The following is a 15,055-nucleotide window of genomic DNA, read 5'->3' as shown; positions in this document are numbered from 1 at the left end:
TTTATTAGCAGTACAAAAATGTCAAGCCTCTACATGGTAGGTATCGACTGATCTTCATAATCAACAAAAAACTCCTCTAACCATAACGTCGGACTCATCAAGTATCCTGCGTGTTGACTATATGCCAACGCATCTGTATCTCCTTCCGTAGTCGTAACTGGAGCCATAGTCATATCCGCTCTGTTTCCTACTCCATCACCCGTTTCCTTTGCTCTATATGCCTCTTCCTGTTGACTCAACAGTTCTCTATCGTGATATGACGATTGGAACATGCGTAGGCCGCGGGCCAATTGCATGAATACGCCGTCGGCTGACGCCGGTTGTTCACCAGCTTCAGCAGCAGCGAGCTCCAGCTTGTCTGCCGTGCATGATAACAAGGCGGGCAGATCGACGAGCCTTTGCACAGTGGCTGGATCCCAGCCAGGCTCCCGGAGCGTGCTTAGTTGGTGCAGGGTGGCCAGGCACCGTACTAGCTGAGCCCATTGGATGAAGGAAATACCAAGGAGTCCAGACGGCGAGAGAGTCAGGAAGGTTGATGTGCACGACTTAATCGCGAGTGCTGACTGCCAAAAGCAGGAGATGCGCGTAGGCCCACATGTTGGCGGTGGCGGGCGCGCGGATTGCTGGATGTGGATGGTCTCGATAATGCACATCTCTGTGTAGTACGTCTGAGCGAGAAGGACTATATATCGATTAGCAATCAGTGGCTGATATTCTTCTAAATAAAACCCTCTGAGCTGGACACCTACGAAAGTGTTGTTGGAATGCAGGGGGGACAGACGCCCTGAGCTCCTGTAGCTGCCCCATCAGCGCCTTGATGTACAGGAGAGATTGAGGCGAAAGAGTTTCCGGTGGAGGGTGGTCGGGGAGTTGGGCTCGCTCCCTGACCTCGGCGGCCTTCGTGGCGAGGAGCTGTAGGCGGACCTGAATAGCCAGGGCAGCATCAGATGGACATTCTGCGCCGGCACTATTGCCGCTGGCGACAATGGCAGCAAGGGCCTCGTCCATCTGAGGTATCCACCGGGGCGCCTCAACCTGGCAGAAATAGGCTGAGACGGCCGAGCCAAGGACAAAGCAGCCTAGAATGGCTCGCTGGCGCTCGAGGTAGAGCTGGGTATCAGTCACCCCAGCGCCGGTTGTCGGTGTTGTCATTGCGGTAGTCGCCGGCGTGATGCCATACACGTTGTCGAACCCGCCGTTCGGTTCGAGGTGACTTATTGTGCGCGAGATTTCTGGTACAGCTTGATCCAGAAAACGCAACTCGCCGACCAACGATATAGCCATTGCCATGAGACGAGGCAAGCTGTGATTGCTACGCAGGTGCTCCCATCCCCACGCAATGTAGACAAGGAGGCCTAACAGCAGATCCACAGTTTGTTGTGGTTGCTGCTGTTTCTGCTGTGGCGACCGTTGAAGAAATGCCGTCTCATAGAGTACACGCTTCAGCTCGAAGGAGCTTGCCATCTTGTCCTTAGCCGATACCGATGTCACACAAATAATGGCGCGAAACAGGAACGGCCGGTCTAATCGTAGTTTCTCGGCCGTGAGGTAGGCAGGCAAATGAACAAACGGGAAATGATGCAGCATACGCGAGCAGAATGTGTCTATAGAAATCGATGCTGAGGATGGAGGTACCGAGGACGGAGATAGAGCGGGCGACATAAACGCGCCCGACATGGTCGAGGATGGGGGGGTGTCGACGGGCATGCCGTTGGCGCTAAACGCGTTCGCATTGTCCATCCCGCACCAAGAAGCAGAGGCACGGACGGCGTCGCTGTCGGTATCCTCGTCGTCTTCGTCCATAAAACCGGACCGCGAGTCCTCCATAGTGCCGCTTCCTTCGGTCCCTTCTGCAGCCACGTCTGGGTATGGAATGATTGGAGGTGGTGGTGGTTGTTGCTGATGTTGCTGGTGTTGTTGCGGTGGTGATTGCTGCTGCTGCTGCGACCATTCATCAACTCTTTCGCCGTGGACATTGCCCGCCTGGAGCATCGAGACTAGTTGACCGAGTGTACCCTCGAGCTTCGCAATACGGGCTTCCGATGAGTTTTGCTTTTTGTCGCTGCGGCGACGTACTGCATCGGCTGGATGGCATGGGCGCTTGAGGCGGTGGCACCTATATAAGGCACCCTTTCGTGTCAACGACTGTTCGCAGGTTAGGGTCTGGAAGCGTGGAACAGCCAGCAAAGTGCAGCCCGGACAGACCTTTCGCATCCATTGCCATCAGAACGAGGAATGCATTTGCATTTTGTTTTGAAACAGTTCAAACACGCTTGCCCATATGGCGCTGATCGGCCAGCCATTCTGTAGAGGGCCGGTCGGGATTAGTTGTTGGGAGAGATATAGCTCTATACAGCGATAGAGGATACTAGTTTGAAAGTTTCTAGGATGGAATGTGGGTAGATGTAAAACACGAAGAGTGCCAGTTAGACACAGATTGTCAGACAAAGGGTGTGTACTTCGTACATTTATCAGCCCACTTTTATTCTCCACCTAACATTTCTCAAGCGGGCCCCATAGATTAATAATCACTTCATTAAGCCCTCTAGAACTGTTGTAAGTAAGAAAGAGTAAACTTCGAATATTAGAATACATCATCTTACAAAAATTACATATAATGCATGTGATCACGTACTAATTACTCCGTATCTGTTGGCTATTTCTTGCAAGATTACGGCCCCGGGGGCCCGGGCGGGCCGAGACTAGCGTACGATAGATGTCGCACCACACGTACGAACGCCAAAAAGAAGATTTAGTTGCTCCCATGAAAGAACCCCAAACAACTCGAACCTCTCAACACGCTTCTAGAGTCCCGACGACTCCAGACGTTAGCCATGCCTCGCCTGACTCGCTCCATTCTCCACAATGATCCTACGGAGCCATCTGCTCCCGAAGAAAACATCTTTGTCCATGGCCTTACCGAAGCAATCTTAAAAGACCCCAGTCCTTATTTGAGACAGCAAGGACCAGAGAGGTCGCCCAGACCTAACTACCCAGATTTCCTACAACACACCGACTCTGATAGCAGTGACGACGATGCGGTTGATATTCCATACCAGAACGACGAAGATATGACTAGTGTCGTTGTCGATGGTACGGAGCGTACGAAGCAAGACCCCGGACCGTCAGTTCGGGTCCGTACGGCCGCCGAACTCGAAGCTATCATCAACGCCCAAGTCGAGGACAGTGAGTATTGTATTCATTCTTCTCTGCAAGCACATATTTGCTAATAAAATGTAAAGCTTCCTTCTCGGGTCTAGACACTGCCGGTTTGCCCCTTCTACGCAATTTCATGACCTCGTTCGAAAAGAAGTTCCGCGATTTGCACCCCGAGCGGACCGAACTGGATTGGAGAGATGGCGTTCGGAAGCCAGCGAGATCTGCGGTGGCTCGGCGTGCAGCGCAGGGACAGTTGTGTGGTGTCGAAGCTCCGGCGGATCAGAAATGTACGGCCTGCGCCCAAGGCAAAAGTACATTCGAGCATTGTCGGATTGTTTTCGTGAAGAACGAGGCTCAATGGATGTGGGCTTGTGCGAATTGCACCTTTATGGGAGGGAGCCATAAATGTTCTTTTCGTACGTCTTCCTCTATACTCGAATTGCGACAAAACTGACGTACGGACAGGTCCTGATCTATTTTCCAATGTGCCCTCGTGGGTTATCGCGGCCGTGAGTGAACGGCAGCCCTCGAGTCCATTGCTTCAAACATACCATGGTGGAAAGGATACAGCTGCCACCCGCAAGTCCGCAAAGTCGACTACTAATCGGAAGCGTACTGCGGCTGTGGCTCAATCGAACCCCGAACAGATTGATCAAGCGCCCGACCTCGCAACACACGAATACGCGCCCTCTCGGCAAGAACATTCCCCGACAATTCAACGTGCCAAAAATACTTCACGCGTGCGCGGAAACGCCGTTTCAAAGGGGACTTCCGCTACTCCGAAAGGGGCAGACGAAGAGCAGCCCGCTAAGCGCCGCAAATCAGAGGTTGGTCCCGCAAAGGCCAGTGAGGGCGCCACTAAGGACAAACCTAAACGCCGCAAGTCAGAGGTTGGTCCCATAAAGCCCAGTGAGGGTGCTACAAAGGACGCACCTCCTAAGCTCAAGAACGGAGGGCTCCCATTCAACATGACCTGGTACAACTCGCCTCTTGAAGACCCCGAAGTGTACCGTATGAAGGATAAAGCCTATGCCCTTGATACCTACAACGATCTTGCAGAAATCATCGCGCGCGCCACGGAGGATCACGGTCGTATGAAGGCAGCACTGCTCAAGAAAGGATTCTTGCCGGAGTCGGACGACGAGGAGTCCGAAGAGGAGAACGTATTTGCTGTAGAGTGAATGCACCCGGGGGTTCTAGTGTTTTTTTATTGATTCTGAAATATCCACAGACTGACCAGAAGGCTACCCGGCCGTATTGCAGACGGTCTGGGTGCTGATCTGGTGCCATTATGCCTTCGTCTAGCATATCATTTAATGACTGAAACTGTCCAAAAAGCCTTGTTGCTTTTACCATAAGTCCTGCCAGTAGTCCAGTGAGCAACTCATCGAAGTGGCATTGGCATATTTCCCACAGCATAGCTCTCAGATCTCACGCAATGAGTACTCTAAAACCCCATGAATCACGTTTTGTTACCGAGATTGTACGCACCGCGTGGTAAGTTTCGACCTATAATTTCGCCTTGAGTATCATCCTGCTCAGCACGGATGCGCTCCGCCTCATGAGCAAGAACCAACGCCAATTTAATGCCCAAATTAGACCCGACACGCGACAGCACGGTACGGATCAGTTCCACCTCCGCCGGAGTCGGCATACCGGAGGAGAGAATATACCAGAGGGGCCAGAGCAAGCCGTAACCTTGCGCAGCGCGCATTTGCCACGCGCTATCTGATTTGTTCGGACGGCCGAGGGAGTCGACGTCAGCCAGCGCGAAGGGGATGCTGCGACAGACGTCTGTGGTCATTTCGCGGATGATAGCTCTCAGGGCTGGCTCGTCGAGAACGGACTGGGACTCGGGTTCAGAACTGGTGGTATCCCGGGGATCGGAGAATTGCTTTTTGGCCGCTTTGACGGAGGTAAGTGTGGTATTGAGGCCGAGGAGAAGCTGCTGTACCATCACGCGCACTGCGCGGTAGTAGTTCCAGACCACGGCGTTGGAGAGGCGGTTGTAGGTTAGGAGGGGTTCGCCCTGTGCTGAGTAGACGACTAGTGGGAGCCAGCGGTCTGGGAGGGTCTGTGTCCACTGGGAGAGTTCGATGTCGTATTCACGGCCGGCTGTGATCCATGATTCGATGGCTGCTTGATCTGGGGGTTTCGGCGAGGATCTTATGTACAGAAATAGCTGGCAGAGCTTTGATGCAGTGAGCATGAGCCGCTCGACTGGTTTGTTGATGTCTAGCATGCCGAGGACCCATTCGATGTCGAAGCGGGGCTTGTCTCCCAGTGCGAGGATTTCAACATACTATACAAACGTCAGTCTCGGATCGATATTCAGTTATGTATGCCAGGTCCCGATTTCAGAACCGTACGTCAAACTTACCGTGTGGGCATAAGCAAAAGTAAGCATATCTCTACCACGCTGATGATCAATCAGCGTGTTCCCACGGAGCTTCGTCAAGAACTCAAACCCGGCCGTATGCGAGCTGAACAACCCATTGCGCTCACCCGAGATATCCTCATACAGCGAAAGCAAAACAACCGAAGCAAAGGTCTCGTCCTTAACCGCATTAGCCGGCGACGCCAACGCCTCCTGCAAACCCCGCAACGCCCGCCCATAGCCCTGCCGCGCCTTGTTCATGAGAGGCGGGGCATTTTTAGCATTAGCGAGAGTCATTAGTGCCGTGGCATCGACCGCCCACCGCAAACAGGAAGACGGCGATTCGCCGCTCTGGCGATCGAGCTCGCGCGCGTACAGTGAGGGCAGATATTCGAGATGCCCGCCGTCCTCGGAATCGGCTTTGATGGTATACTGGTCGAAGAAGTAGCATATTGCTCGTTGTTCCCAGCTGGAGTCAGCGGGCGAGTATAGCGTCAGGGTAGCCTTGTCATGGTGTTTCCCATGTGAGCTTGCGTGTCGACGGTGTGAGACGGCTGATATAGTTGAGTCCGAGGTTGAGGGGCTGTCTTGGCTGTCGGTATTGCTGTGGGCATTTACGCTGGCACTGCTCTTCATCAGCCGCTCGACTTTCCTGGTCTCGTTGCGGAAGACAGCATCCGGCCGGTACCCTGGACATGGTCGGCCATAGATAATGCAGTTCCGGCACTCCGGGTGTGCTTCATCGCACTTGAAGGGAGGATATTTAGCATTTGGCTTTTCGATGCGTGTAAATAAGACTACAAGTATAGACACAATACAGGTTCATTGGCGGGGTAAATGGGAAAAGAACATAATACTGAAGCTCGGGACATACCTTTATCTTCCGCTTGCGACACAGGTAACATCCGGTACTTGGTTTGCCCCCATAGACCATTGTTCACCCGCGGGCAATCGTCTGAGGGACCTCTAAGACCTGCGGGTACTTCAACAGAAACCGCAAAGGGGGCTGCGAGTTACAGACAGGTCGGATTCGATCTGGGTTCCACAAAGGTCAAGGACGGCCGTGTGTCATCGGTTGTAACTGGATCAACTCGGCTGCCTAGTCGGAGCGAAGCACATGCACATCTTAAATGATGTGCGAATGGCTTTTGTAAACCAAAGCTCTCGTGTATTTCAGCAATGCTCACGTTAAGGTCTAAGAGACGTTAAGTTTCATCCGGGACATTTCCCAACCCGATTAACCGCTTAGTCATTCCCCAGGTCTGCCCAGGTGCCCAGGTGCCCAGGTGCCCATGGAGGTGCTCAGATGCCGAGGTCAAAAACGACGAGTTGGACATTTGGGAATGTAAATGATATAGATTTCACCGGACTAGATGGTACATATATAAATCACATTCCAAGTGTTTCCAAAAAAAAAAGGTATCATGTGCTCAACCACAAAACACTCCGAAATGGCTGATATGAAATAAAAACAAGGTGAAAAAAAAACATCTCACAACTCCAGTATGGCAACTTCACCAGTCTGGACAAATAACCAAGACAAGTAACCAAACAGATTTGCAACACCAAATATGCAACCGCTTGGTGCTCTAGAAACACTTAGGGAGGAACGCCGGCAGCTCGTTCTGAAGGCAAAGCACCCACTGTTGACAAAAACACACCGCGCTCAAAAAGATGGGGAGATAAATATGACAAAATAGATGGATATGCGTAATCGTTATATGGTAGGATATCAAACCAAATCAAATTAGATCAGATCAGACCAGGAAATGCTTAGAGATTAGGAGGAGGGCGCATCCGGCATGGGTGCATCGCTATCAGTGCCTAATGGGATCGGTGGTGGGGGGACGGAGCAGAGGCTTCGGGGTCGAGTTGGAACGGCCAGCTCGCGGTCATCAGAGCTTATGCCGGGAGTGCTTAAAGCGCTCTCAATGGCTGTATCATCGTAGTCTTCTGGTGGTGGAGAGAAAGACCAGACCTGCAATATATATTAGAAAACATATTTCCATGAAAAACGGAACATCACCACGTACCTCCATAACCGTGCGGCCAGAGCGGCTCGCCATAATTACTGCTTTTTCATCCTCAAAAGCAACTCTCCAAACTGCCTCGGCAGGAGTAGAAAGCTCCCGCAATAGCTGACCAGTCTGTAGGTTCCAAACCTTGACACGGCCATCACTGCCACCACTGACAATGCGAGTCTTATCAAACTGAAGACTGGTGACACTGTTATCGTGGGCCGCAAGACGGTGAATCGGCGCCATCTTGGTTAAAGACCAAACGCGGACAGAGCCATCGGAGCCACCTGTCACTAGCGTATCGTCCCGCATCTGTAGCTGACCAACCAAAGACGTATGACCTTGTAGAATGGCGTGGCACTGCCCAGAATGCGGGTCCCAGATCCGGACGCTAGTATCCAAACTTCCCGTCGCGATCCGCCGGCCATCAAAGGCAATAGCGTAGATCTGACTGAAATGTCCTGAAAGGGTGCGAAGACAGCGTCCTTGGGAGATGCTCCATATCCGCGCAGTAGTATCATAGCTGCCCGACACAACTAGATCACCATGAATTGCCAGACACCGCACGCTGGCTTGGTGTCCGACGAGGACGTTGCGACATGTCCCTGTAGCCAGATCCCATATACGAAGGGTGGTATCTCTGGATCCTGAGATGGCTGTGTTCCGATCCGACATCTTCAGACAACGGACGGTTGATGTGTGGCCCCGAAGGAGATGAATTCCCGCCCTATCATGTGTTAGTTTTCGTTCGTGGAAGTCGTGGGGGTTCTGTCCTACCCAGTAGCCATGTTCCATACTCGAACTTCGCGATCGCAGCCTCCGCTAACTAAAATGTCATCCCACGGGACCATCGCCCATACTCCCATCACATGGCCTTGAAGCGTCTTCTGGTTGTCCCCGTTGGTATCATAGACATGGATCTTCGCATTATCCAACGCAACCACAATATACTTCGGAGTGAGATGAAGACTTGTCACCACACCTTGGTCAGGGGTGATATGGCGCTGGGTGCAGCGACCACCTTTGTTCCACGCCGACTCAACCATGTATTTTTGCTTGAACTGTGAACGATAGGAGACAGGCCGGGTCCGACGTCTTCGGGAGAAGCTTGTCGGAGGCAACCATTCTCCGGAGAGCGTGCGGGGTAGGTTCGGTGCGCTCTCGGTGGCCTGACCATTTGATGCGGTTAAGCGCCGCTGCAGTCCGCCGAAGGGGCGTGCGCCGGAAGCCGAGTCTACGGGATGGGCGGTGAAAGGGTCGACGAGGTCCCCTTCATCTTCCAGCACGCGCCGCACCGAGTATGCATGTTTCTCGCATAGGTTTTTCCAAGTGATGTCATCGTTTAGTAGTTCTCGCCAACGCCGTGATACTTGTGAAGCTCGGGCGAGAGTCTTGGGGTCGTCGATAAAGGAGAGAACCTAAAGCAGGCACAACATTAGTACTGAATAGTAAGAGACTCGACCAAATGGCTCACTCTTAAGCATAGCTCATTAGGAAAAACCTGGAATGGGTCTTTCCTCAATCGAGGACCGACGTAACTCGACACAAAGCTCAGCTGCTGGCTGTCGCATACGTCCAGAAGACCCTCCAGGAGCTTCTGTTTTCGGGCGTTGGATAGAGTACTGAAGTGAATGCGGAGGTTTAACAAAAAGCTGGTCTCTTCGTCGTCGGTCGAGTGCCAAGTTGGTGGTCGTTGATGGGGGGTAGGGCTGGGCGCGGGTGTCGGGGGTGATGCGGGCGCTGAAGGAAGTAGGTTGCCGGGTAAGGGGGTGACGGTTTGCTTGGTGCTGAGTGATCTGGATGGGGTGCTGGCAAAAGAAGTGACTGGTTCGTGGGACGCTTGGTTATGAGGGTCCAACTGGTCTGATGTGTGCGCATTCGACCCATCTCCCATGTCGCTGAATGATGCCCGATGGGAGTCCATGGCCGCAGAACAGGGGGGAGACCGCCACAGTCGAGTATGATCCTCCCACTTGTCCGATCTGTATTTATTTATGTGACGCACTGGGCCTCCAAGCGTTCACGGCCAACATATAGTTATGAACGAGTCGGGAGTCGGGAGTATGAGGCTCGGGGGTATGAGGAGAAGCTGGCGAACGGCCGAGGGAAGGAGGGAGGTGAGACCAATAATCCTCCGAAGGTATCGAGGCCCCCCGTTTTTTTCTTTTTTTCTTTCGAATATATCACTTTCTTTCGTTTCTTTCCATTCGATCAAAGTTCGAAGTCAACTTCCAATGAAAAAAAAGGCGATGAGGAAAAGGGACATTTGAAGCGGAGGTGTCGTGATTCTGACAAAGCATGGCCTCTCCGGGACTAATCAGATGAGATTTATATGGATCTTATGCATCCGGCACAGATCATCTCTTTTCTCTGCATCTTTTTTGCCTTCTGGTTTGCCTGATATTTCCATTTGGGGTTCATGGCAAAAGAGGCAACAGGGAGGCGTCGAGAACGTAAACCCGAAGGTGATTTGGCCCGAGACCAAGTCATTGATTTGCAGGGCTGAATATCGCGAACTGTAAAGGCAACTCTGATATTCACGATGCTCACGATAACTCACCGATACTCATAACAATATAGACCCAAGACTTTGGATTGGCATGCGGCTATCGGAATTGGACCATGGAACTCATGAATAACTCTGGGATGATTCAGACTGACGAAACTGACGAATCTTGTCATCACCGACATTATGAAAAGATAAACTCCCCCCCCCCCGGGGAAGTCAAGCATCGGGGGCCTGTCAGGCTTTAAATAGGGCACAGTGACGCTACGTAGATGTGATCGTGAGATATCATGCAATTATGACCAAAATAACACCCAGCAGTTATACAAGGAAATCTATTCAAACATATCCTCTCTTATCTCAATCTATCTCAGCTAGAGCAACCCATCTCTCAAACTGTATCTTGCAATGGGTATAAGCCCTCCAAAATCTAGTTGAAAAGCGAAAATGTAAAAGCACCATGGCATATCCCCAAGGAATACATATGGCACTTGCTCAATGAGCATGTCCAATCTGCAAGAATAGCGGCAAGATCATGCCCAAAACAGATGCAATCAAGTCTCTCATGGACTTGTCCGATCCATTCTGGTCTCGGTCACCATATCCGTTGATAGGAAGTTCGCGGGGGGATGAGCCCGGGCCGTTTTCTTGCATGGTGTGCATCGCAACATACCTGAAACAGATTAATAAAAATGTCAATATAATTGGCGAAAGAAGACTCACAAAAAGGTACCCCCAGAGAAAAGCAGTAGCATTCCAGTGCGCCAGTGAGTGCCTGCCTCATCGGCACTGGAAGATCCCATCATCTGTACAAAGAGGAAAGTTGCCAAGGCACCGAAAGGAGCTGCCAGGCTGAAGACCAGCAAATGCGCTCTCGCGGTGCGACTTGACAGCCCTTGTTTGAGTAGGACGGATGTCAATCCGAAAGACGCAGGAGCCTTATGCACCATGATCGCCAAGAAGATAATGAAACTGAGCCCGGCATCCGAGCTGGAAGCGCCCAGAGCGATACCATCCGCCGCGGCGTGGATCACTAGGCCGGTCGTGGTCGCAAAGCTGTGACCACGTCTGGACGCGTGGTTCGCATCAAGTAGTCCACCCTCGCGCGATGGTGAGGAACCCCGCCGCAACCCAGATCCAAGGTTATCCAATGAGATATGGTAAGGAGTCCGTTCGCCCTTAGTCGGCGATGCGAATTCGGGCAGTTTATCGACCAGGTACATCAAAATGAAACCACTGATCAGAGCAATTCCGACCCACGCATGCGGCGAACTCTCCTCCTCTCCATGAATTGTGTCCTTGCCCGTTGTTTCATCCGTCGAATCCTCCTTTCGGACATAAAGTGTTTGCGACTCGGAGAGTTGGTCTCTTTCCAAAAGGAGACCCGGGACAGGGGTATCGGACGGTGGGTTTGAGGTGCTGTCTCCGTTGGAGCCAAAAGTGGCTGCCACGGCCGGGGCCTGGTGCTGCCATTCAATAGCGGTAGCCCGTGCACTGTGTTGTTTGCGAGTGAGAGAGTTTGCACTGTAGAGAGTTTCAATGCCCTCGGGGATAATCACGATCAGCGACGTCCCCACCAGAACGCCCATGCCAATGGACGATATTAAGCGGAGTTGAGAGGGGGACAGTGTAAAAGCCAGAGGTAATGAGCCGACGACAAAGGATCTGCCAATAATTCGGAGCATTAGCTTGGAGACAATTGAACCTTAGGCTTCCAAACACAGGTAGCTCACGTAATTGCCATCACAATGCTCAGGGCGAGCAGAGTGAATAGTCCCTCCATGATGATCTCGCAGGTCACTCTATAGGCTTTCTATCATGGTGAGGGAAACCGAAGAGAGGGTCCAGAGAGATTCTGGAGAAAGTGTGTGGTTGCGTAAGAGGCCAAGGTGTTGGAAGGATCCAGGTCGGGGGGACCCACGTAGTTCAGGTACCGCTTTCAAAACATACCAGGGGGAAGTATGTATAAAGAAAGTATGGACAACATATGGGTATTTGGAAGGGGTATTTTATTTGATAAGGCCCTTGAAAGCCATGCATATAGGGCTTAAGGCTGATTCTAGAACATGTTGTTACATTACCTAACTAACTAGTTATGTAGGTAAGTCTGTTCCCCAGCCACATCTGGCCTTACCGGACTATACAGGGCCGAGTGCAACCATTCCATTTTCTTGCTTGGATCCTTTCTGCATTTGTTCCCGTTTTATTTTCTATATTACTTTACTCCGTACTTTATGTCTATGGCCAAGAATCATCAACTCATGATTTAACGGTATAAATTGTTTAACGCAAGCCACTGTCGGCCACGTTTGCACATTGATACTCCACGCCGATGCAAAGAACCCGTGGACACAGCAGTCACCTATGCTCCATTAGAATACGTACATAATGCAAAGCTCACAGATCACAGATCAAAGGCAAATCTACCCCGCGACCCTTATCGCATCCGAATCTCGGAGTCGAGGCTACCATGTGCACCCTTTGGCAGTCGAAAGCCCAAGTACGGCAAATATCTTCCTGGGTGCCAGTAGACAAAAAGGGCAACACATGGATAGATACATAGGGCATCAAAGACATACAATGGCCACTCATGGGTGCTCAAATATCCCGTCGTGCCTTCGGTGAATTCCACAAGTTGATAGATAGACCGAACCTGGTACAAGTCAGCGAGCGAACAGCGGCTGAAGGCGGAGAACTGAAAAGAATTAATATCGTGGTGAGATTGACAACTCGCAACAGAGCAGGCCAGTTCTTATTTTTGACAACGCCACCAATGATGTACTCCTTCCCTCCAACATTCTCATACCTCTCACTCAGGGATCCAGTGAAGCGCTTGGAAGTGAAGTTGAAACGGACAGCTGCGACTGCGAACAAGCCAAAGGCAACCAGCTGGATAATGACACCTACTTGGGCAACGTGTTTCCCCGTGTTGAGCTTGTTTTTCACATCCTTGTCTGTGGCATCGACTGCAGAGATCATCACCGCACCGCCAAGCTGGAGCAGCAGAGCGATGATATCACACCCGACGAAGATAGGTGTAATGAATCGGGGAGGTGCCCAGCATAGTCGAAATGTACGTGCCTCTTGAGGAACGACGAGAAACAGAATGCGACTGAAGATAACATAGCAACACGCTGCCATGAGGACGGGTGCGAGGATGACGAGGGAAAATTGAAGAACGTAAACGGGTCTCTCCAATATGTTTTGGACTGAAACACATCGCCCAATGTATCCGATTGCTTCCACTGAGTTGTTGGTTAGCTTGGGTGAATGATAGACCGAATGCGTACGTACTGGCTGCTGATAGCACCATGATGCTCCAGACCCAGGCCCTGTACCGGATCCATTGTATAGCGGTCAACAGAAAGGCAACGGTGTACAAGACAGCAGCAACAATTGCCACTGCCAGGGACGGATCATAACCATAAAAGGAAGTTCTCGTCTCGCTGTGCGTAGCACGTTCAATGAGAGACATTGTAGATGTTTGATCTAGACCACGTCTGGAATGATTGAAAGTGAAATCTCTTGCTTCTCAGTGGTGTCTCTGGGGAAAAAAAGATGAGAACACCAAGATGGGAGTAGGGTGACTTTAATGGGGGAGCTCTGGCAAGTGCTGGACCTCTCAACCGCATGGCACTCGCTCGTTTGACGGTTTTCACTCTCTTCACTCTCTCTACTCTCTCACTCTTAACTCTCGATAGAAACTAACGAGATGTCTCAAGCCCTCCCAAAAATTTCAGATAATCGGGCTCACTTCATCCAGGTGTGAAAATGGAAAATGAATAGCAACTTAGCAATTTGCTACATATGTACTTTGTATATATGTTCTAGAGTAAACGGTGATACATATACCCAATTAGGTAAGGACGATGCCGCCAAAGTTGTAGTGGAGAGTCTAAGCCCCAGTCATCAGCACTACTCATATCCCCGAGGCCGATTCTCACGAACTCTTTGCCTTTTATAATTTAGTATGATATTCCCGCATCTACTCCGTACTCGGAGACAATATTAATGCCTTTCTCCGGTCATCCCAGCAAGGGCCATCACGATGTGCGTAGCACGTTCAATGGGGGACATCCATAGATGTGGATGTTTGATCTAGACACCCACACCTGGGATGACTGAAGTGAGATAGGGGTTAGGCAACTTTTTAATAGGGGAGCTCTGGTAAGTGCTAGGCCTCTCAACCATATAGCACTCGCCCGTTTCACTCTCCTCACTCTCAACTCTCAATGGAAACTATCGGGATGTCTTGAGCCCTCCTAGAGTTTTCAGATAACCGGGCTCAATTCCTCCAGGTGTGAGAACAAATGACAATTTTTAGCGATTTACTACGCAAATGTAGCTGTTGGTGCAATGGAAATGATACTCCGGCCATAAATTGTTATGTTATTGTATAGGCAATTGACTTTTGGTAGAGCAGGTCTTTGCGAAGTAATATAGCAGGGAACCGACCTTAGCAGCTTAGCATTGGTGCTCCGCACTTCTCACAGGGGCCTTCCGAGCCTAAATCCGGTGCAGGTAGGTTCCTAGCTCGGAAGCTAAGTGGTCCACCAACGATCACCGTTTGTTACAGGTCCCGTCGACAAGAATGGATTTCGTACCGTCTCGTCAAAACCCTTCATTGCCTTCGGGTCCCTATGTGTGTACCAGTCTCAACTGCGGCAAATACTTCCTGCGAAAAGAGCATCTCGATCGCCATATCGTTGTGCTCCGGAGCCGATCACTTCCCGCGGTAGTTTTACCGTCACCTTACTACTCGGGAAATCTTCGGTGTTTCTTGTCGAATAGATACCTAGGTTCATACCCACAAATTTCCTACCAAGGCGAATATACAACTCATTTCCAAGTTCAGGACAACTACTTGATCAACAGGTACCTAAGCTCATGCCAAACATATCCAGAGGTAACATGTAATTCATGTTTCTTAGCAACACGAACTGTCCGGAAATCCAGCTATCCAAGCTAGGGCATAACTGAAACACAAGTTGTTTT

General features: G+C 51.0%; 6 protein-coding genes across 6 annotated transcripts; 1 reads left to right on the top strand and 5 right to left on the bottom strand.

The window, feature by feature from the left end:
* Positions 1–29: 29 nt before the first annotated feature.
* N7471_001685 (uncharacterized protein) lies at positions 30–2,303 on the bottom strand (the record flags this gene model as incomplete). The annotated part of the gene is made up of 3 exons (XM_057274406.1): positions 30–682; positions 750–2,116; positions 2,206–2,303. 3 exons carry the CDS (start codon positions 2,301–2,303, stop codon positions 30–32), a joined length of 2,118 nt encoding a protein of 705 aa, XP_057142585.1.
* Positions 2,304–2,834: 531 nt separating this feature from the next.
* N7471_001684 (DUF3716 domain-containing protein) lies at positions 2,835–4,340 on the top strand (the record flags this gene model as incomplete). The annotated part of the gene is made up of 3 exons (XM_057274405.1): positions 2,835–3,186; positions 3,243–3,575; positions 3,625–4,340. 3 exons carry the CDS (start codon positions 2,835–2,837, stop codon positions 4,338–4,340), a joined length of 1,401 nt encoding a protein of 466 aa, XP_057142584.1.
* A 281-nt stretch (positions 4,341–4,621) lies between these two features.
* N7471_001683 (putative C6 transcription factor) lies at positions 4,622–6,470 on the bottom strand (the record flags this gene model as incomplete). The annotated part of the gene is made up of 3 exons (XM_057274404.1): positions 4,622–5,461; positions 5,540–6,283; positions 6,411–6,470. The coding sequence occupies 3 exons, from the start codon at positions 6,468–6,470 to the stop codon at positions 4,622–4,624; spliced, it is 1,644 nt and encodes a 547-aa protein (XP_057142583.1).
* Positions 6,471–7,316: 846 nt separating this feature from the next.
* On the bottom strand, positions 7,317–9,478 carry N7471_001682 (F-box/WD repeat-containing protein; the record flags this gene model as incomplete). The annotated part of the gene is made up of 4 exons (XM_057274403.1): positions 7,317–7,514; positions 7,570–8,281; positions 8,332–8,972; positions 9,029–9,478. The coding sequence occupies 4 exons, from the start codon at positions 9,476–9,478 to the stop codon at positions 7,317–7,319; spliced, it is 2,001 nt and encodes a 666-aa protein (XP_057142582.1).
* Positions 9,479–9,871: 393 nt separating this feature from the next.
* N7471_001681 (uncharacterized protein) lies at positions 9,872–10,245 on the bottom strand (the record flags this gene model as incomplete). Its single annotated transcript, XM_057274402.1, has 2 exons — positions 9,872–10,070; positions 10,115–10,245. 2 exons carry the CDS (start codon positions 10,243–10,245, stop codon positions 9,872–9,874), a joined length of 330 nt encoding a protein of 109 aa, XP_057142581.1.
* Positions 10,246–10,340: 95 nt separating this feature from the next.
* Positions 10,341–13,535, bottom strand: N7471_001680 (Mn(2+) transporter ATX2; the record flags this gene model as incomplete). The annotated part of the gene is made up of 6 exons (XM_057274401.1): positions 10,341–10,733; positions 10,784–11,725; positions 11,794–11,860; positions 12,530–12,713; positions 12,788–13,305; positions 13,355–13,535. 6 exons carry the CDS (start codon positions 13,533–13,535, stop codon positions 10,556–10,558), a joined length of 2,070 nt encoding a protein of 689 aa, XP_057142580.1. The 3' UTR covers positions 10,341–10,555.
* Positions 13,536–15,055: the final 1,520 nt, after the last annotated feature.

This window comes from Penicillium samsonianum, assembly GCF_028829775.1.
Source record: "Penicillium samsonianum strain IBT 33392 chromosome Unknown utg000001l_segment0_segment0, whole genome shotgun sequence".
NCBI lineage: Eukaryota > Fungi > Ascomycota > Eurotiomycetes > Eurotiales > Aspergillaceae > Penicillium > Penicillium samsonianum.
Note: the sequence above shows the minus strand (reverse complement) of the source record. Positions and strands in the feature narration are given on the sequence as shown.